This window comes from Borostomias antarcticus (genome assembly GCF_949987555.1).
Source record: "Borostomias antarcticus genome assembly, chromosome: 7".
NCBI classification, from domain to species: Eukaryota; Metazoa; Chordata; class Actinopteri; order Stomiiformes; family Stomiidae; genus Borostomias; species Borostomias antarcticus.
The window spans coordinates 11,042,615-11,064,418 of record NC_140240.1 but is presented as its reverse complement, the minus strand read 5'-3'; the positions used below and the strand labels follow the sequence as shown (position 1 = coordinate 11,064,418).

Below are 21,804 nucleotides of genomic sequence, written 5' to 3'. Positions count from 1 at the left end.
TTTCATATATATTTCTATAATTGCTAATCCACACCGTGTAATAAGGAGTGGATTTGCCTGGAGACACTTCCAGGTCAAGAGCCAAGCCTGCTTTCCTTACATGCCTACACTCAAGCCTATTATTACTGCGAGAGGAGGTCTAAGAGCCCCGTCTATCAATTTAATTTACATGAGGGTTAACCTGCCCGGCAAATGTGCCTTCAGCGCTGCAGCAATTCATTGATATTCCACAAATACAAATGGATGCTGCTAAAAGGGTGAACCGGTGACCCTGGGTGCCCACAAGCGCAGCTGGTTGAGTGCAGCTCTCTCTCTCTCTTTCTCTCTCCGATCACAGGCCTGGAGCTGGGGAAGAGGAGGAGGAGGGCTTGTACACACAGGCTGCAGATCACGCCTGTGGAGTATTGGACACGCGCCATCTCAACTTCCAAGACCTTGATAGAGAAGAGTCGTGTGGGGCATCACACGGGGCGACTGAGGCCCCTGGGTCACTGAATATTCACACAGGCTACTGCTGGAGCATAGTAAGAGAAAGGAGTTAGGATATGGCATAAATCATCGACTGCTATAGTGTTGAGGGAACCTAAATACAAAACCATGCTGGCTAACGTGTACACGTACTCAAATCCCTAGGCTAATAAAATGCCTGTAGTCTACTGTGCTGTTTTACTTTCATGACTCACTGTCCACCTCGACTCCTTCTTGTATTCGGCCCCCAGACCAGCTATTTCTGTCTGAAGCTTATTTAATTAGTAGGTGAAGAATAATTAAATTGCCGGGGACGAATAGGAAGTGGCCCGCCGACCCTTTGCTTTAAACACCAGCGCGCAGGTCCAGGGCCCCTTTTACCCTAGTTTAGCGTGTCTGCTCTCTGAGGATATCATGTTCATAAGACTAGGAAAGCTGTCCTTCCAGTCCCCGCGCGATGCATAGGCTCCAAAGATTACACGTTTCAATTAGTCGTTGGGGGGGAGCGGAGAGAATCTAAAACACGTTAATTCCAGTCCCCAATGAAAATCCTAGTGACAAAGGAAATGCGTAATCGCCTGCCCCAGTCGTCTCCCATTTCATGGATGCATTATGGGAATAATATGAACGCGTCATATGCTACTGTAGCGTTCTTTGAACATTTTTAAGGAAAGTTGAAACCCTGTACCGATGTTGTGACATCACGGCAGTGCGGCAGATTGGTCAGAAACGGTTTGCGCTTCACAGCTGCACAATGTTTATACTTCACACCCACATGATGGACTCATACTCTCTCTCTGGGCTCCCTCTCTCTCCCCTCCCTCTCTCTCTCTATCGCTCCCTCTCTCCCCCCCTCTCTTGCTCCCTCTCTCTCCCCCTCTCTCTCTCTCTCGCTCCCTCTCTCTCCCCTCCTCTCTATCTCTCGCTCCCTCTCCCCCCCCCTCTCTTGCTCCCTCTCTCTCTCTCTCTACCCTCCCCTCTCTCTCTCTCCCCCCCCTCTCTCTCTCACACACACACACCTCCTTCCTCCACATGCCTCAGGCCTCCATCTTGTTACTGTCAACAGGGAGAAAGGCCATGCCTTGGAGGGGTTTAGGCCTAGGCCAGATGTTTGGCCGGTTTCCTCACACAGGGAAAAGCTCAAAGTTTCTGCCACAGTGAAAGCCACTGTATAAAAATAAGAGGGAGCACTGGTATGCAAATATGCGTCTGCAACAGGTGTCACTGCATCTCTCATCAGTCTCACTTCCCCCCTCACTCACCCTACGCTGGGCTTGACCTCAGATTATTGACCTCAGAACCAGGTCAATGACCTGACCGACTTTCATAAACATTGCTTTAGTGCAGCTGACGCCACCAAAAAGCAAATTAATCCAGATTGCACATCATTCAATAAAGAGGAATAAACAAGCCCAAATGTGAGTCAGACAATAATTGAAGCCATTGTGTGTTTTCAATGATGGAGGTTCATCTAGGGCAGGGGTCGGCAACCTTTACAACCTTTGCCAAAAAATTAATACAAAATCTGACTGGAGCCGCAAAACATATTTGATCTTAAAATGAAGGTAATGCTTCCCCTTAGATTTATTTTCAGGCGTGGTGGTATATGCACCCAGGGGGGACATATAAAGGGGGGCAGGGGTGTCTGGGGGTCCAAGGGGGAAATTTTGAGCAACAAACACTACATTTCCTGCATTCTGGTGAATTTCTATGCAGTCTGCTGCTATCTAACCTGACGCGCCAGATAGTTTGCTTCGCATAATCATCTGGGAAATCTCCTTTGGTATTGTTTGGAAAAGGGCAGACACTTTTCAAAATTACTTGGCAGGTGATTGGATGAACCATCTGTGTATCATTTCCATATAATCTTTGTCAAAGCCAGTGAGCCCCTGTAGAGGGGCTAAAGAGCCGCAGGTTGCAGACCCTTGATCTAGGGCCTCTTCTAATTCTTATCTCTACTTGTATATCCTTTACAAAATAGAGCACATTAAGGCACATTACATGTAATAGCTATCATGCCTTGTGATAGCTGGTTTCTTTCCGAACTGTCAGAGGAAGGTGCAATATATTGGTTGGTTGGTTGATTGATGATGATGATAATAATAATAATAATAATAATAATAATGATAAATACATAAAAATATATATATTGGATTTGAGAGTCATTGTGTCTAACTATTACAGCAACATATCACTGTACCTTTCACCAGTGTGTGTAGCCTTCTTGAGGATATGAATGCATAATTTATGCAAATTAGCATTCATATAAGCTACAGCTACTTGGTGGTTCACTCCCCCTAAACATCAACACAGGATTAACCCTATAATGGCTACACTCATCACCACTGATGGTTGATCGCCATAACTCAGATAGATTTAAATAAAAAAAAAGATAGATAGATCAATAGATAGATAGATAGATAGATAGATAGATAGATAGATAGATAGATAGATAGATAGATAGATAGATAGATAGATAGATAGATGTCAATTTTATTTACTCATTAAATTCACTTGGTAGTTAAGGGTTGAGGAAGTGATCTGTGATCATGATAATCATGGTGATCATTGTACTGTTACAATCTGCGCTACGGCCTCACACCTGTATAGCTGCTGTGTGGGGAAACAAGACTACTGTAGAATAGACTTTGCTAAATCTAGTGGTTTAGGCTAAACCACACAGTGAGGGATGAGCAGTCTCTGCTGGAGAGGAGGGGGACTGCAGTTCTATTCATGAGGATAAGTGTCTCTCCAGAGGCTTCAAAAGAAAGAACATGTGTTGCCTTGGTAACTGCAGATGGTTTGAGTACAGTGCTTCTTCAGTGTCATATGAAACATACAGGGATCTGTCTCATCATGTTCCATCTCTTGTGATTCTCATCAACAATAGAAAAACATATTTTCAAGAGAATACAATGAAAGGGAAGAACTGTAAGGAGCTATTGGGGTGAAGGGGAAAGCCCGATGGAGCATTCACAAAATAAGATCATAGGCATAAAATGAACAGGGCACTTTATGTTACAAAGGTCAGACGGATGTGGGAGTTCACTATGGCCTACTGTCCCATAGAAGAAGAGGAGTTTTTTATTCGCTGGAATGGCCCTTATGGAATGTATGTTGTATTTTATGTTTGTCTGTCACGTTGTACTGATACAAATCAGCATATGGTGCCCAATTTCCAATTCCCCCCGCTGGAACAATCATATCTTATCTAATGAAGTAGCTGTGAACAGCTGGTTGTTGTTGTGGGGGTAATGGAAGGGATGGCACAGATCTTATCAGATCAGGATGACATCCAGATACAGCCACAGGAAGAAGAGGAGAAAAAGTGCTCTTCTCTTTTTCAGTCTACAAAACACGTCATTGACAGATGGGCTTATAATAGAGCCAGATTGACACCAACATGGCAAAACCTGTGAAAAACTGCACTGGGAAAAGGGATGAGTTTACAAGAGTTTACAAACTGTTGAAGTGGCCTTATGACTAGGTGTTAGGGAAACTTATCTCCCCCCATCACTATTTGAAAAAAAAGATTATGACACTGAAACACACACATATACACACACACACACAAATGACTGAATAAAACAGGCCTATAAACAATACACAAATTACAGGGTGGAATGACAGACTATATGAGTACACATCTAAAGAGTAGGCCTACAAACATGGTTCGATAACACTATTACAATGCAATACAATGACACTGCAATATACTGCAAATACAATGCAATGACATATTACCCTGATATTACGGACGGATTAATGAACGCACGCATGCGCGCTCTCACTAGCGTGCATGGGTCGATCTCATATCCCCTCTCAAACCCCTGGATTTCATCCCACCCATTTAAAGGGCAGGGATACAAAAATGACTATTTTAAAAAGTAAATTAAAATAAAGATTTGTGTGATGATCAAAAATAAGTTAATTGAGGAATATCTGGGATACCAAATTCTGAAATAAATTTGTTGCTAAGATATAGAAAATAACAACTCAATCGTATCACTTTTGACCCATGATATGCGCCAAGGTGTAAATGGGTGAGCAGTCAGACATTTAACATTTGCAGGAATCTGACATTACAACAGCATAGGTAAATATGCAAATCTTCTAAGCACAACATAGATCAGACGCCTCTTATTTAGGTAGTTTGATCGTGTTGGATAGATCAGAGATAGAGTATGACTAGGTCATATATTTTCTGTGACCTAGCCGTACTCTGTGACAAATTTAGTCATGCCATTAGCTCAAAGTTTGCAAGGCTAGAGTTAGATTATGTAGGTACAGTATGTATGTATGCTCTTCACATTCAGTCATATTTACTGACCTCTAGATCGGGAAGACAACCAATTTCATTCAACACGATGACAACATGCATGATACTGGCGGCGCACAAAAGGTCGCTGTGCAATTGTATTTAATTTGAAGAGATCAAAGCTCTAGCACTCTCACACACTCGAAAATGGAGGCCTTTGAGGGCTCTGTAATTGTCATAATTTGAGCAATTTTGTGGGTTTTGCTTGCTGCTTTTCCTTTTCATTTTGCATATTCATTCAGTGTCAGAAAGGAATCAGGAATTTAAACAAACAAGTCACTACCGTCTAACAATCAACTTGTAGTGGGGGTTCCACAGTAAATAACTGCAATGGACTATTAGATTAGATTAGACTTTATTGTCCCACAAGGGGAAATTTGTTTTCACAGGACTGCAGGACATGGCACAATACATTTAACAACGAACAACATTTTACATAGACTGCAGGACTGCAGGACATGGCACAATACGTTTAACAACGAGCAACATTTTACATAGACACCATAAGTGGACATTACATAGACATTGACAGTACAGTACAGTAACACCACCGCCCATGGACTGACACTACCAAGTTACAACCATCACCATCAACATGAACAGACCTCCTTCAGCGTGGTCTGCTGTTCAGGGCAGCGATCGCTGTAGGGATCAGGCTCTTCCCAAAGCGGGCCCTCCTACACTTGAATGTCCTGTATCTGCATCCAGAGGGTAGTGGGGTGAGGAGATGGTTGAGTGGGTGAGTGAGGTCCTGTTCTATTGTGGATGCTATGCGGGTGATGGCTATGTTGTTCAGTTCTGGAGGGGTGTGGAAAACCTATTGCCTCGTTCCAGGGCCCAAGAAAGGGCACTCTAGTGTTTGGAACGACTGCAGGCCAGTGGCATTGAAATCCCACATCATGAAGACCCTAGAAAAGCTCATCCTGGCTCAACTCAGATTCCTGGTGAAGACAGACCTGGACTCCCCCTGCAGTTGTGTCTAGTGGGTTCACATAGGAGTGGACGACGCAATCATCCGCCTGCTATGCAGGATCCACCACCATCTGGACAAGCTGGTCGCGCTGGGAGGATGACGTTCTTTGATTGCTCAAGTGCCTTCAACAGCGTACAGCCCTCACTTCAGCTAAATTAGCTACAGACAATGCAGGTGAATGCCTTGCCGGTGACCTGTATTACGGACTATTTGACTGGCACACCTCAATACGTGAGGCTTCAGGGCTGTGTGCCAGAGAGAGAAACACAGGGGCCCCACAAGGGACTGTCCTGGTTCCATTCCTGTTCACACTCTACACATCGGACTTCAAATACAACTAGACAACTAGTACATTTCCTGGAGAAAATGTGAGGTGGGCTAGCTGCTGCAGCTGTATGTAACAGCTACTGCTAGTACTACTATGGACCGGGCAATCTCCATGCACCCACCGGCGAAGACCGTGCATCTCTAGTCCACTCAGGGGCTGAATTGTGGGGTCAGTGGCGTATAGGGCTGTGTATCGATTCGAATTTCAAGAATCGATTCGATTCCGATTCACAGGGTTCAGAATCGATTATCACGATTCAATTCGATTCGATTCAATATCCATTCGGTTAGTAGCGATGTTTCCATCCACTTGTTGGTGGATGTGAGGATCGCTTAAAATATGAATGTGAATAAAGCGAGTGAACGTGCGTTTCCATCTAGAGCTTTAAATCGGATAAAGCATTTATCACAAAAGCCTTTTATCGAACAAGAGAAAATCCGACAAATCGACAGTACAAACTTTTTGTCTATTTTTTTTAATTCACATAAAACGTGTGGATGGAAACATGGCTACTGGTACTAAAACCTGTTTTTTTTTAGCTGTAACCTTAATCACATGACACATGCCAAGTTATGCAACACATCAACAGGCCTACTACTGCTGGGTATCGATACTGATTTCCAAAAATGAATGAATGAATGAATCATTGAATGAATGAATGAACTATTCATTCCTTCATTTAGTCATTCATTCATTAAATAAAAATCGATTTTGGGATTCATTAATCGATTAATTGATTTTTTTAACCCAGCCCTAGTGGCGTGGACAGTGCTGTGGTGGCGAGACTCCGCCCCCTCAGGTCAGAGCTGGTTGTGGACAGTGTACCCCTCTCCGGACCAACCACCTGCCCCCACCGGTGAAGACTGTGTGTCTCTAGCTCACTCAAAGGCTGAGTTGTGGGGCCCGTGGTGTGGTTAGTGGCGTGACAGTGAAACTCCGCCCCCTCATGTCATAGCAGGTTGGGGACAGTGTACCCCTCTCCGGGCCACCCACCTTCCCTCACCAGTGAAGGCCGTTTGTGACGAGACTCATCCCCAGATTGTTTAGAATACTAAGGGGTGTGTGCGTGTGTGTGTGTGTGTGTGTGTGTGTGTGTCCGTGCGCAGGGTTGCTGGTTTCTTCCTAAAGTCTACAATCATCTCAACTGTGTTGAGAGCCTTGAGCTCCAGATTGTTTAGAGTTACATCTAATCTGTATCATTCATCTGAAGGTATGAATATAATTCTACAGTAGTCATAGAAGGGTGTCTGTACCTTTAAGAGAGGCTGCGCATGCACCCAAGTTCAAATCACAACTGACACTGAACATTCCATCAATTGTTTGTATGGGAAAGCATGACCAGTTTCAGACAGCTCCAGCTCAAAAAGTGTAAATGTCACAGCTTGAACATTTTGAGATATAATATGTCCATTTAGCTTGAAAACTGTAGGAGTGGTGACAGGTTAGAAAACTTAGTTTGAATGATGGGCATGGTCGTCACACACACAAATTCACACACACTCACACAAATTCAAAAAAGCAACAGAAAGAAAGAAAGAAAGAAAGAAAGAAAGAAAGAAAGAAAGAAAGAAAGAACATAAAAGGTGTGTGTACCTTTAAGATACCTTCAAGCTCTCTCCTGTGAACTGTCACCTTAGCAACCACAGTGCAGCAGCACAGCACTACAGCACCAAAGCACAGAACACAGAATTTGCTGACTCACTCGCCATACGTTTCAATGGGGAGCGCAGTTGCCGACAAATCGTCATACAGCGAAAACGATAAGTCTCACAGCTTAGATACTTACATTGTATGAATCAGCACAGTTGTGTGAACATTTCGATATATAATATGTGTATGAGCTGTTAAAACTGTAGGCATAGCGACAAGTTAGAAAAAGGGTAAAAATGCAAAATTAGCAGCTCAAAGGTTAGAGTGCGTCGCCAAACGTTTCAATGGGGAGCGCAGTTGCCGAACAAATCGTCATACAGCGGAAACTATAAGTCACACAGCTTAGATACTTATAGTGTACGAATCAAATCAGTTGTGTGAATGTTTTGATGTATAATATGTGTGTGAGCTTTCAAAGCTGTAGGAGTGCCAGCAGTTTACAAAATGTGTGAATATTTTCAAAGCAACAGCTGCCACCACTCTAAAAACATAATGATACTGAACATTCCACCAGCAGTTTCAATAGCAAAAACATTATTATTAAAAGTTAAATTACTAAAAAATATATAAAAAATATTTAAAAAATCTGAACACATTAGTTAAAGAGCTAAACATCGTGAACATTTTCAAGTTTGAATGAAGTTTCTAGCACAAAGTATGAAGAAGTTATAAAGGAGACAAAAACTGGGGAGAATAATAAAGAAAGAAATAGTGGGAATATCATACTTCTACTACATATACTTCTGCAAGCTAGCCCACCTAATTAGGAGACATGCTATCTGCAGAATTTATCTGATGACTCTGCTATTGTTGGATGTGTAAGAGGAGGACAGGAGGGGGAATGCAGAGGCCTAGTGATGGACTTTGTTGAGTGGTGCACACAGAGCCACTTATCAACTCAATGAGATCACTTTTAATGGTTCAATATTCACCTGTACTTGCTATTAGTTTGTGAATTGGCCTTAGCAAGACCCAAAAAATCTACAAGAAAGAAGACCAGCATTTACTTGCATTGAAGCCATCCTTCCAGAAAGTTACAATCTTCCAATCCAGTCTGCGCCACAAACGTTTGTTAGATTTTTTTTCCCCCATCATTACAGCAAGTGAGTGGGGGATTGTGGGAAGTGTGGTTCTTAAAACGCAGTGCCGATTTTATCACAACCAGAGAGGCTGCTAAAGTGATGAGTTATCTCATGTAGCTTTACAGTAATATAGGAAAGACCAAGGAGATGGTGGTGGACTACAGGATGGAGATGGAGTCTCCCATTTCCATCCAGGGGGTTGATGTTTATGTGGTCCAGAGATACCAGCATTTAGGAGTGCAGGACAACAGGCCGGAATGGGCTAGAAAAAAGGCCATACAAACAGGGACATAGCCAACTTGTCCTGAGAGAGAGAGAGAGAGAGAGAGAGAGAGAGAGCTTAGGGGGGCATAGACCACCTATCCTGTGCACTCCCTCCTTTACAAGCCAATGCAAGATTGATAGGATATAAAAAGTAAAACTATGTCCTTACAAGGTTCACAGCCAGAACTGTGAAGGCACCTACAACCCTGGATAAGCGGGGTTAAAGAATTATTAGCCTACTGCAGGTTGGGTCTAAATGGGAGCAGTTGTATGTTTTTTGGCCTGAGGTTCGGGAAAGGGAGACTGTATTGGTTTAAAGTAGGCTAGTCTGACCTAGCAGCAGGTCAGGAGGAAGCCTGCTGCTCGATTCATATTGGTGATTTTTTGTGTGATTTTCCATTAATATAATCGTTTATGCTGTAGGCTATCGAGTGATCCAGGCAACAAACGTTTGAGTAGTCTGGGGCAGCACTAGGCCTTTATCTTTTTCACACTGTTAAACTTATTCTGGAGGCCTTGTGTGTCTCAGATCTGGGCAAAGTTCCTGTTTAAAAGCTTTAAATGGGTCCAGGATACCCAGGCTAGATTCTCTGGTCCTGTTTGAATGCTATACAAAGATAGATAGATTAGATTAGATTAGATTAGATAGATAGACAGACAGACAGACAGACAGACAGACAGACAGACAGACAGACAGACAGACAGACAGACAGACAGACAGATAGATAGATAGATAGATAGATAGATAGATAGATAGATAGATAGATAGATAGATAGATAGATAGATAGATAGATAGATAGATAGATAAAGTTACCACTCTGTTATCCAATACCTGTTCTCCAATGTATAGGACCTGCTCTCTATAAGGACAGTATTTGGTGTATTAGGATGTATTGCGGTGGCTGTGGTTCAGGGGGTAGAGCGGGTTGTCCAATGGTCGTCGGTGGCTCGAATCCCGCCTCCTGTCCTGTCCTGTCCATGTCCAAGTGTCCTTGAGCACGACACTGAACTTCAAATTACTTCCAATGAGCAGACTAGCACCTTGCATAGCAGCTGGCAGTAATTGGTGTGTGAATGTGTGTATGAATGGATGAAGGAGAGGCCACTGTTAAGCGCTTTGGATAAGTGTTATATAAGTGCAGTCCATTTACTATATTGACCTTGTCAAAGTACTATAAGAGCATTTCCAAGTACTATAAAAGCTTGTATAAGAGCTTGTTCTGCCACTAAGTGGTCTGACTCATTGAGTGCTGTATTCTATAGTGCTCTCCCACAGACCCGGAATCCTGTATTCTGTTTACTAACAAATGCTAAATTAAATCTACAATTAAGCTTTCACCAATCCACTTGATCTCGGGCAATTGTTCCCCTCTTCATAGCAATCATGAAGACATCAGTCAAAACAACATACACCGGGTTTTTCACAGCACACGGTGATTAGGCACACACACACACACACATTTGAATGACTATTTGTGTTCACATAGTTCAACAAAATCTTGAACACAAACAATAATAGATGTGGAAGCTTTGGGCACTCACTGACTGCCATACATTACATCACTTAGCAGACAGCCTATGGATACAGGAAGCAATGTCTCCTCCATATATGACGACTTCCAATTATCACAGACAATGAACAGAATTTTGCCAGTGCCTTAGCTTTTGGCTTGGGCATTCCTGCCATCTGCAGGCCCCTCACGACTAGTCTGTGGACATTTCCTAGGCTACCAAATATAAACACCAGCAGTTTACATTTATACCCATGCTGCGTGATCACATCTTTGAGCGGTTGATATTTTAACACCTTGGTAAGGAAAGCCTCTTCCAGACTATGATGAAACGTACAGCTTACTTCCAAAATGGTGACTTCTCTAATGTCCGCATCGACAACAACAGCTGTATATATATATTAGCTGTAACATTTGAAAATACATTGTGTTCAATATTACACAGGTTGAACATGGAAGATAAAACACAGGAGTGTTTTGGTTGGCTTTGGCTGAAGAGTGAACATATGGCATTATGCCCTTAACTAACTGGTCAACAATCCTATCATGCATTGCAATGTACAACCCTTTGTATACATAGCAGCCATTCAGAATATGTGACAATGTTTCAGTAACTAAATTATTGTCGTGGTGCAGGTAATGAGAGGAAAAGGTGTTAGGGTACCACAGAGAGAGATTGAGCCTGGTTGGGAGGACTTGTAATCTGGCTTTAACACACACACACACACACACACACACACACACACACACACACACACACACACACACACACACACACACACAGTGACAGAAGTGTCCACCGATAAAAATGTTCTCTGCTCTTCACTTATCCCATCATCCTTCCACCAAGGGCAGCCGGGGGCAGACAGTAGGCGGGGTGCAGGGAATGTGCCCAGGGGCCCACCAATGGCTCCTGTCCATCTTCGCCAGGGGCAGACAGCGTTAGCGATCTGTTCTTCTGTCTGTTTTTCATATTGGGTTATTTTATGGGGGAAACCCTTGTGAACACGAGGAAAACAGGCAAACTCCACACAGAAAGGCCCAGAGACCTTCTTTCTGTGAGGCGACAGTACAAGGTACTGCGCCACCGTGCAGCATGTGAGCGATTTTGGGGATCAGGGTCTTGCTCAAGGATACTTCGGCACACTGCCAGGAGCTGGGATCGAACCGGGGACCTTGCGATCCCTAGCCAGCTGCTCTCCATCTCCTGAGCTACGTGCCACTGCTATATGCTGCCCCCTGAGCCCGCCCCTCTCCAGCCTGCACCTGGTGACTCTCAGTCATGCACCCCCTGTCAACCCACCTCCACCACGAACCACACCCCTGTCACCCCCCCTGCCACGGCCCGCTGTGGACTTTGCCTCTGTCGCACCCTAGAGACTTTTTGTGCTCCCCTTGTTGTTGTATCCTGCTGTGTCTGGTGTAATGCTGCTTGTTGTCCTTCTTAGTGTATTGTCATCCTCCCTTCTGTCATTGCTTCCTGCCCGAGTGTTTGTGTGACTTGTATCCCCCGGCTCCAGCCCCAGCCTCCCAGCTGCAGTTTCCCCCGGCTAGTCTCCCACTAGTGCCCCCCCCCCCCCCCCCCTGAACCTGCACTGCCTGCCTCCACTGACTCCGTTTTAGTCCTGCCTAAGCGACCCTAACAGAATAATTTGTTATAATTAATTACTATTGTGGGCTATTGAATTTGCAGACTATTATTGTATTTTTCTGTTGCACTTGTTTTTCATATTAGTAAGTAAGCAGGGCTCTACTGAAAAAGATCCCGCTGTCAGAATAGACCCCGGGGGCTCTGTGTAATAGGTGGCACTGCATCGTTTTTGATGGTCAAATATGATGGGAGTGGTGACAAGCTGCTGACCACACCTGTGGTGCTGAATTTCAGGGTACGTTCATTTCTCTACACCATTTCAGCACCACAGGTGACGGACAGCATCCGTACCGTCATCGTGTGAAGCCAAGGTTTTCAAAATAGCAAATGGTTTTCTACTGTATTATATAACGTTAGGCTTACTCTGTATGTATGTGTTCAAAATGAAATTGTGTAGAATCTGTATTAATAAGTCAACGTAGCTCTCTAGCCGTGGCGAACACAGGGTAAAGGCTACTTTTGAGACGGGCCAGCTGGGCCTGCTGCGTTTTTCGATGCCTCAATTCCTCAAGCAATATAAGGTACATTCTCCCGCTACCCTGCTTATGAAAGGCTACGTTACGTCATGTGCGCAGTGAGCATTTGTAATGGCGACCGTGCCGGAGATGTGCCTAGGTTTGGGAAAATGAAGCGAAGAAGAAGTTATTTCTATTAACAAAACGCCGGGGTTCCCTAAAGGAGGACTTAGCGTCGTAAACAACAGCTTTCTTACGGGTTGAGTTATAGCTACTTTTGAACCTTTGTGCCCCGAAATGATGAAGCTCAAGTCAAACCAAACCCGGACGTACGACGGGGATGGCTACAAGAAACGGGCCGCTTGCCTCTGCTTCAGGAGCGAGAGTGAAGAGGAGGTAAGCCCGAGGATGATGGGGTGTAGGGTGGGCCGCAGCCTATTCTCAGATCCCGTAAAAGTAGCCAGCTACACATTACGGTTAAATACTATTTCATAGTGGTAGTACTTGCATGTAATGTAATGTCGTCTGGATAACCAAGTTCAGCTAACGTTCGTGTAAGCTAGCTAGTGTTTGTTTTAGTTAGCCTACGCGCTAGCCATTAGCCAGCTACCCGCTGGCCAGCTGTGATTAGGCTAAGTTAGCTTACCAAAAGTGCTATGTCTTGCTAACAAACTGGTTTTCAGGTCTATAAAAGCTCGTTCGCCAGTTGGCTAACAGTTCAGCAGCCTATATGACATGTCTGCACTGATTTCAGTTATTCCTGGCAACAGGTAATACGCTAGCTAGTAAAAACTAGTCAGCTAGCTAGGTAGTTAGCATACCTTAAACAAGTGGTGGTCAGCTGGTCATCTAGCTAGCTAGGCTAATAGCACTGGCTGCCATTATCAGATGATGGTGCCTATCTGTGCCATGCTGTGAAGGTGCAGGGTAATTTGCATGACACATTGTTTTCATTCCATCATCTGTTAATTATTTTAGCTGTTATAATGCTAGCTACCTTGCTAGATACTATATAACTTGATTGGGTGAGTTAGCTAATGTGATGTCCAGTCAATCCTTTTTTCCCATCCTGTTCAGGTGCTGTTGGTGAGCAGTAGCCGGCATCCAGACAAGTGGATTGTTCCCGGTGGGGGAATGGAGCCAGAGGAGGAGCCCAATGTTGCTGCAGCACGGGAAGTGTGTGAAGAGGTTGGTTCCATCTTTGTATGTTATGATCAAAGAAGATCGTGTTCGAATGATCACTCATTTGCCTGAAAGCTCAGTCGCTGTAAATATGCTAAATAGCCCTGTCCTGGGGTCACTTTCTATTGATGTTGCATTGAGAATTGACTTGTGGCTGCCAGTGATGATCTCACCCTGTGCATCTTGAAAGGCCAGACTTTCAATAGCTGTATTCTACGATTGTGAATGCACATATCCACTTCAAACGTATTCCTGGGTCCCTTTGGCCCATCTTGGCAGAGCAGTCATCTTGTTTACATGGACTGAGAAAGCAGTACGTCGTCCAAGCAGCCAGTGTAACTCAGCATCATGTTACACAGGGGTGTTAAAGTGCCAACTGGCATCATACCGAGATTGAACACTGCCCTTTTACATGATGGTGTGGCTGCACTCCCGGAAGGCCACTACATTACTACTGCTCAAAAACAACTGCTTTGCTATGTACCGCTTGGGCTTTTATATGGTCCATTTATTCTTAACATGACTTATTCTGTTGTTGAATATTGCCCTCTAGCATGTCGGCATAATTATGTTGTTACTTCGGTGGACAAGAACGGCTGCTTACATACGGCTGCAAAGCTTAGAGCCACAGACCAATTAAGGCTACGATTGTTCAAGGAAATATGATTGTCTCACCATGAGTCAGGCTGGATTTGAACTTCTAAGCTTCTAAGAATGGCTGTTTGAATAGTAACAAGAACATTCTTTAGCCCACTGCTAAATATTGGTTTGCCTTGTTCAACTGGTTCGTTGTGTCTGTCTGTCACCTAGCCATGCCTGATGATATCAGACCATTTGTGTTACAAATCTCACTGGAGACATCAGGACAGGAGTATATAGAGGTCTCAAAGAGAGCATCAGAGAAAATGGTCAGAAAGCCAGGGCATTGGATTTCAGCCCCCATGACAGACAGGCGACTATTGGTGACCGGCTGTGTAAAGATTACACTCACTCTGTGATCCAGCACATAGGATCACGATGCTGATATCATCTCCTATCCTGGCAGGTGTGATCATCAGTTGAAGCAGCTGCAGTCCCCGGCTTGGCTGCTGTATTTTCCACTGGGCAAAGCATTGGGGTGGTTTACGCCAATGTCTCTTTCAATTATGTGAAAAGACCAACAGGCCTGTTTGTGTTGCGAAGCATCAATACGTTTCCAAATACCCCCAATATAGAGTTTGACTCATTACCATGAAGTTGAAGTGCACAGTGAGGGCGTGCTCACCAGCCAAGTATCTCTCCTGTGCTTGTTGTAAGCCTCTTACTGTGCCATGTTGCAACGGGTCCTAATCTGTGCCTGGTCATTCTGATTCTTGCCAGGGACGGCAGTGGAGGATGAGGTTGAAGGTCACTGCGGGTTCTTGTCAGTTTGCGTCTCGGTCCTGCCCTTCCCTCGGTTTGCTCGCTGCATAACCCACAGGCAGGGTTCGAAATTAACACACGTCAAGCGCCAAAGGCTGGTATATTTTTGATTTGGCACGTATGCTTTGAAAGCGAACCGACACTTTGGTCGGTGATGTGTTTTTGCAGCAAAATATCAGCATTGATGGCTTATAGCACGGACAACTTCATTCCAATAAAATATCAGCACTGACACATGTAAGATTAGCCTTGGTGGCTGATACAGCGCAGACAAGTGAATGAACGGTGCCTGAACAGCTCACGTGAAAAGAGCAGTCTCTCTCTCTCAGTGGATCTGCACTGCTGTGCCTCATAAACGAAATGAGCTGTAAAATGATCTGGGGACCTATTGTATCTCTAGCCTGCTAGGTACAGTTACTATTATAATTCTCTTTTTACTTGCCTCAGCAAAGCATCCTTGGACCGCCTGCAGCTGGTCCAAAATGCTGTCACCAAGCTGTTGACCAGGTCCAGTAGAACTTGTATTCTCATAGTCATATTACTCCCGTCTTGGCCTCCTAGAACTGGCTTCCAGTTAACTTCAGGATCTAGTTCAAGGTTCTTGTAATTACGTATAGAGCCCTACATGGTTAGGCACCTGTATATCTGTCTGACTTCCTCCATGCACATGCTCCCAGCAGGTCACTGAGGTCTGCTGACCAAGCTCTGTTGGTTGTCCCTCGGCTCGCACCAGGCTTAAGACCAGAAGGGACAGAGCCGTTCAGTCTGTCTGCACCTAGATTGTGGAATCCTCTTCCTCAGGACTTGAGAGCTGCGGCCTCTGCGGATATTTTCAAGAAGCAGCTAAAGACGCTTCTATTTAAACAGGCTTTTGTCGAATCCATTTGACTGTATGTCTGTGACTTGTCCTGTGTTTAATTGTATTGATTCTTTGTATGCATTTTAACCTGTGTGAAGAACTTCGTGAGAAGTGCTATACATATAAAACGTTAGCTGACCCGGACTGTCTCTCGTGACAGTATTGTGCCAGACAGCCAAACAAACATAACATTTATTTGAGATTGCTGGCTAGCATAACCAGTTTTGTGAAATTCGTTTTGACAGCTGGTCAGTTGATATGTTGCACAGCAAACAAGCAGTACTGTATCATTAAGGCCATGTTTGGTAAGTAGCTGGCAAAGTCAACTTGACCAGCTGCTATGGATATAGGGCTCATTCCTATGGAATAGCTAGCATAGTAGTTTGTTATTTAGCTATGGGTTGGCTACTTGTCACTGTAGATTGATATTTTCAGTGGGGGACAGGACTACCACCCCACCTGTGGAGCTGTGGCACCAGGAATCTGCTCTGACCACTTTTTATTCACCACCGGCATAATGTGATTAAATGTACTGTATGTCTACATGACACAAAAGCTTTATTTTATTTATTTATTTTGGGGGGGGGGGGGGGGGGGTTGAGTTTTAATTTACAAAACATTTGGCTGGTGAGCTAACAGAGGTCCACAGGTCTTTCCTAATGCCCCTCGTCTGATATGAAGAGGACACCCTCACTGATGAGTCCACTAGGTCTGAATGATTCAACAGGAGGGAGCGGTACTCCCTTCACCAACAGTGAATCGTCTTATTGCATTAGCTCACTTTGCTAAGCGAATTTGGATCCTAGAAACGTGCTAGGCCTAGGGTACAAAAGTCTCTGGTACAATCTGTGGTGTTAGTATTATTATTATGATGATTAGCTACGCCCTGGCCTGGTTCCTAACTGTCCACGTGTGGAGGAGGCGCAGCTCTGGGCTGGAGGAAGGCAGGCGAGGGGTGTGGGATTGACTGAGGCCCTGGCCTTGGAGGTGCTGCGCTGGTATTAATAGAGTGAAACCGGAACCTAAAGAAGCGCCTGCGAGGATGTCAGCAGTGGGCGGGATCTAAACCCGGCTCACCTCTGGAAACCTTCGCTGATCCAGATCCGCCTCGTTAAATCAAAATCTGATTATGGAGGCTGTGAGTAAAGTTCAAAACAAAGTTCTGGGGTTTTCCTTTTTTTCCCGTAAGCCAAGGAGGAGCAGATACCATATTGAACCATAACACGCTGAAGCAGCGTAACTCATTCTTCTTTAGATGATGCTCTTGGGATGCTTTTCACTCATTGGTCTTCATTTTAGCGTAGAGGACAGATGTTCTGACGCCTATTATTGGTCAATAGCCTGTTGTACTCAGGTTCTAAACTGACCTCTGTGTGTCCTGCAGGCAGGTGTGAAGGGGACTCTGGGACGCCTAGTTGGAGTATTTGAGGTGAGTATTTCTGTCATTTTTGCAAAGCAAGTCATAGATATCCTACACATGGTTTTTGATAGATTTTGGTGATGGGAGTTGCAAGGAAGTGATTTGTGAGGAGTTAGTTTGTATTTCTTGAAAAGTAAAAGCATGAAAATTGGAACCCACAGAACCGGGAAAGGAAACACAGAACCTATGTGTACGTGCTCGTTGTGACCGAGGTGCTGGAGGATTGGGAGGACTCAGTCAACATTGGTACGTGGCTCTCTGTGAAATAGAATGTGGCTGGTCCCCGAGCCAACCCCTCTAAACCTTTCAGACCTGGATCCAAGTACTATTTGAAATCATTTCAGTTACTTATCTGTACTTGATTGCTCTCGTATGGCACACTGGACCCAGTGGGTTGATTAAACAAGCAAACCCCACCCACCCGACACTCCAAGCAGATCCAAGCAAACGCTAAAGTAATTGAAAGGATTTCCAATGGTGCATTTGTACCCAGGTCTGAAACCCGTACCTGCTTAATCCGTGCTTCATCCAAACTTGTTCTTCAATGGCGTCTCACTCCTTTCAACAGGGAGAAAAAGGGAATGGTTTAAAATAGACGATGCCATGCGAGTGTTGCAGTGTCACAAGCCCGTGCAGGCCACCTACTTCGAGGCTCTCCAGGGAGGCTGCCTGACCAGCAACGGCACACCCCTGGTGGCCACGATAGGCGGGGATCTCTCACCTACTTACAACATCAATCAAAGCTCGGTCTCGGGTATCAGATAACTACAACATAACAACACTGACGCCCCAGGAGCTTACGCCACCACTCTCGCTCTTACTTGTATCGTTTTCTTTTTTGTTTTTGTTCTGTTTTATTCTCTCCTTTTACTTTTTGTCTCAATAATAACATGGTTTGCCTTGCCAACTCCTGTGTGCCAGAACTGGCGCAGACTTGATGACAAGTGTTGGGTGAAGATTCTGAAACACTTTGTAAATGTACATGTAATTTTTGACCCCTTTTGTTCTTTTTATTTTTATTGACAATTGCATGAAATTTGATAAATGTCCCTCTTTCCCTCCTCTTCGTTCCCTTAACGCGCCCTTAGCGCGGTGTTTATCAAATGCAAGAACTACTTTTTACTGTTGTAATGTAAAAGTGTATACTTAGTGCTTAAGCTGAAGGCTTTTGGTGGTCTTTTTAACGTCTCTTTCGGTTTTTCCTCTGTGAATGAATGTGCCCAGGAGTGTATTTTCCCTCTGGTGAAGATAGGAAAACGTTCTCTGTATCTGAATGGACAGACTAGGGGGAAGTGATTTGTTTTGCATGAGCACTGTTTCTGGTTTTCGTCTCACATTGGGGTGACCTGATTCTAATTGTGCAACAGATGCTTTTGTGCTAAGGTCTTTGAAATCCTCTTCAGTTTGCTCTTCATTGTGGTTATTGGTGTTAATATCTCACAGGTTTATCTGAGGGACGTGGCCCCCTTTACACATCCTCACATTCGTTCAGGTGTCAAATACACTCTGAAATCACTGCAACTTGACAGAAAGAAACGGATAGACAATGTCACTCAACGTAAGACTTCAGACTAGGCTGGAACAACTCCCTATAGGGTCGTTTTTTCACCAGAGTCTTTTCCAACTTGTTTGGTCCGTTAGGCTGTTTGATAACTTTGGGGTTTGGCGTGGTGTGAATGACTGCCAAGTGTTCCTCTTTAAGAACTGGGGGTGAAAGGAGTATGGACTTCAACACCATGGACGGGCTGGCTGGCTATCTCCAGCACATATCGGCACCTATTCCATTCAATCCACACTATTTCTACTTCTCCCTCCCTCACATACTTCAGTTTATAGTGGATGTTTACATTGCGTTTATAACATAGCACTAGACAGGTATTTGTAAGATACATTTTTAGAGGGCACTTTTCAGTAAAGGTGAAGATTTTTTTTTAACCCTTTATTCTTTAGTATTTAATCTGCATCCCCCAAAACACTCAAAAACACCTGCTTGACATTGAAAGTAATGGAATCTAAAATGCTGTCTTTGGCAAGATGCAGAACAAGCAAGCCTTGTACAGTTTGAGACCTTGTTTTTAACATGTAAAATGCTTTTGGATACTAGTTTTTTTTCTCTCTCTCTTTCTCTTTAGCGTCCGGCAAAAGTCTCTTTAGTCGAGTTGCGTTCTGCCTTGATATGTGGCATGGAGCACTTGGCTCAATACTGTGAAACTGGAGGCGCTGTAGATAGCATGTAAGACGTTTTATTGTAAATTGTTTATTTCTGTATAGATCAAAGGTGAGAGTACAAATGACAAAACATTTCTCCTGGCGTTATCTGTCTGCTTACAGACTACACGTCGCTTAACCATGGCTAGAGTTGTCTTGATCCCAAACCGTGGCGATGGCTTTGACATATTTCAGTGAGTTTCTTGGATACTACAGCGGACAGTACAAGGCTAAAGAACAAGTTTATGTTGTTGGCTTAGTATGTGTGGATGGGAGTGGGGAGCCTATTCAACAACACTTTTGAATGCTCTTTCAGTAAACTGGAGCCTGCCTTGTAAAATTTGTTATTGTTGAGATATTTCCTGCTTCCAAACCACTAGTCTACCATGCATACCACTGAGTAGGTATCTAACCCTGGCCAACTGACAACAGGCCTCGAGAGTTCCTGTCCACAAACCCTCTCTCATACCTGGAATAAGGCCACATGTTCCCTTCTCAATCCTCACCTCTGCTCAGCAACTGAATCGGCCCATTGCTTTCCAACCAAACTGGCTACTAGGTTTTCTAATTATTTCTTCTTCATAGATTTCTTCCAGACTGTACTTTCAAGGTGCACGTCGATCTCGTAGTCATTAGTGAATTCCAGTCCTACAAAGATTACCCCTCTGACCAAGGCTTTAGACTTTGAACTTCCGTTAACTGCTTTCATAATGACCATGTCGTAAGGTGTGGTGGGCAAAGTCCTGGCACCTATTTCTAGTGGAAACAAGATTACATTTCAAATTGACCTGTTAAAACCGTTGGAGTGCTCCCTTTAATGTGTTGAGATCAGATTGTAGCTGGAAAGACAGAAGACTGATAAGGACCTGTTCATATAGGTGTGACGGGGGATGAGGTTGAAGGGTGAAGCACTAACAAAAATGAATGTGATATTCATGAGTAACAGCCGATGTCTGAACAATGATGACCACTTTCTTTAACCGTTTTTTCTGTTTGTACTCATATCTCTTCTCTTGTTGACAAAGATAATGTAACATCACTAAAGCACCCTGATAGCCAGAAACCCACTGTAAAACCTTTTGGCTAACAATGATTCAGCCAACTCTTCTCTTAGATAGGATGCGCTAGATACTGAAGTGCAAAGGAGGATTTATGAAGTCAAAAGTTTCCAGAGTATTAGGAGTGGTCTATTTATGACCTGCCAGAATCATCTAGAAATGCATATTTCCTCCTGTGATTCCTGATCTGACATGATAGGGCCCTATGGATAGGACTGCTTGACATATGGTTAAAATCTATGAAAGCTTTGAGTAAAGAAGGAAGGATTTATTTCAAGATTCAAGGCCTGTATCCAGCCTGCTATGAGTGGTGGCGGCAATAACTTTGGTTGCAATATTGATCACATGACCACTGAAGAAAGATGGACACCACCTAGTGGTCAAAACAAGCGCTGCACCAAACCGCATCACTCCACCCAGATGAAGCAATTATGCAGATTGTTGCATTTTCAGCAGTCATAGCCCTAGACTCATCTGACAGACTTTTTGTCTGACTTTGCTATAAATTGAGTGACTCGGCTTGCTATTGGCAAAACGATTAAAATCCACATGATAAAAATGCTTATTTGGACAGAATTATCAACATATGTGCACTTCTAGCCCTTGATCTCCGCCTTGAAGACTTCATCTTTGTTGTAATTGTTTATCTCCCAAGGTGTCACTGGAATTTTCTTTTCCCCTCTAATTCTGTCATTTGGGACTGTGGAATAAACCAGTGTGAGAAGACTGAAGATTGTAATATAAATGTGCCAACAAATAAACACCAGTATTTCCCATCCAGTGTCCATTCATTTACTTTCACGTGTGCCAAGTTGTACATTTTCTAGTGTTTTGGGTTATGTAACCCTGTTTGCTTCAGTTCCATGTGCTTAGTGGAAGGGTGGCTGAGGACATAGAAGTAGGTCATTAACCTATCTCACAGGCCCCCTCCAGACAGGTAGAAAAACATTTGACATTACAGAATGCGTATGGTCT

General features: G+C 44.0%; 1 protein-coding gene across 1 annotated transcript; it reads left to right on the top strand.

Annotated features, from left to right (window-relative positions):
• Positions 1-12,841: 12,841 nt before the first annotated feature.
• On the top strand, positions 12,842-21,597 carry nudt3b (nudix (nucleoside diphosphate linked moiety X)-type motif 3b). The gene is made up of 5 exons (XM_084441126.1): positions 12,842-13,097; positions 13,779-13,889; positions 17,528-17,572; positions 17,725-17,809; positions 18,132-21,597. Exons 1-5 carry the CDS (start codon positions 12,999-13,001, stop codon positions 18,326-18,328), a joined length of 537 nt encoding a protein of 178 aa, XP_084297252.1. The 5' UTR covers positions 12,842-12,998; the 3' UTR covers positions 18,329-21,597.
• Positions 21,598-21,804: the final 207 nt, after the last annotated feature.

Bases quoted from the DNA above. Each gene is read 5' to 3' on its own strand.
- nudt3b (XM_084441126.1), top strand. From the start codon at position 12,999: ATGATGAAGCTCAAGTCAAACCAAACCCGGACGTACGACGGGGATGGC. The intron at 13,890-17,527 runs GTTGGTTCCATC...TGTGTCCTGCAG, and splicing joins CACGGGAAGTGTGTGAAGAG to GCAGGTGTGAAGGGGACTCT. The intron at 17,573-17,724 runs GTGAGTATTTCT...TGGAACCCACAG, and splicing joins GCCTAGTTGGAGTATTTGAG to AACCGGGAAAGGAAACACAG.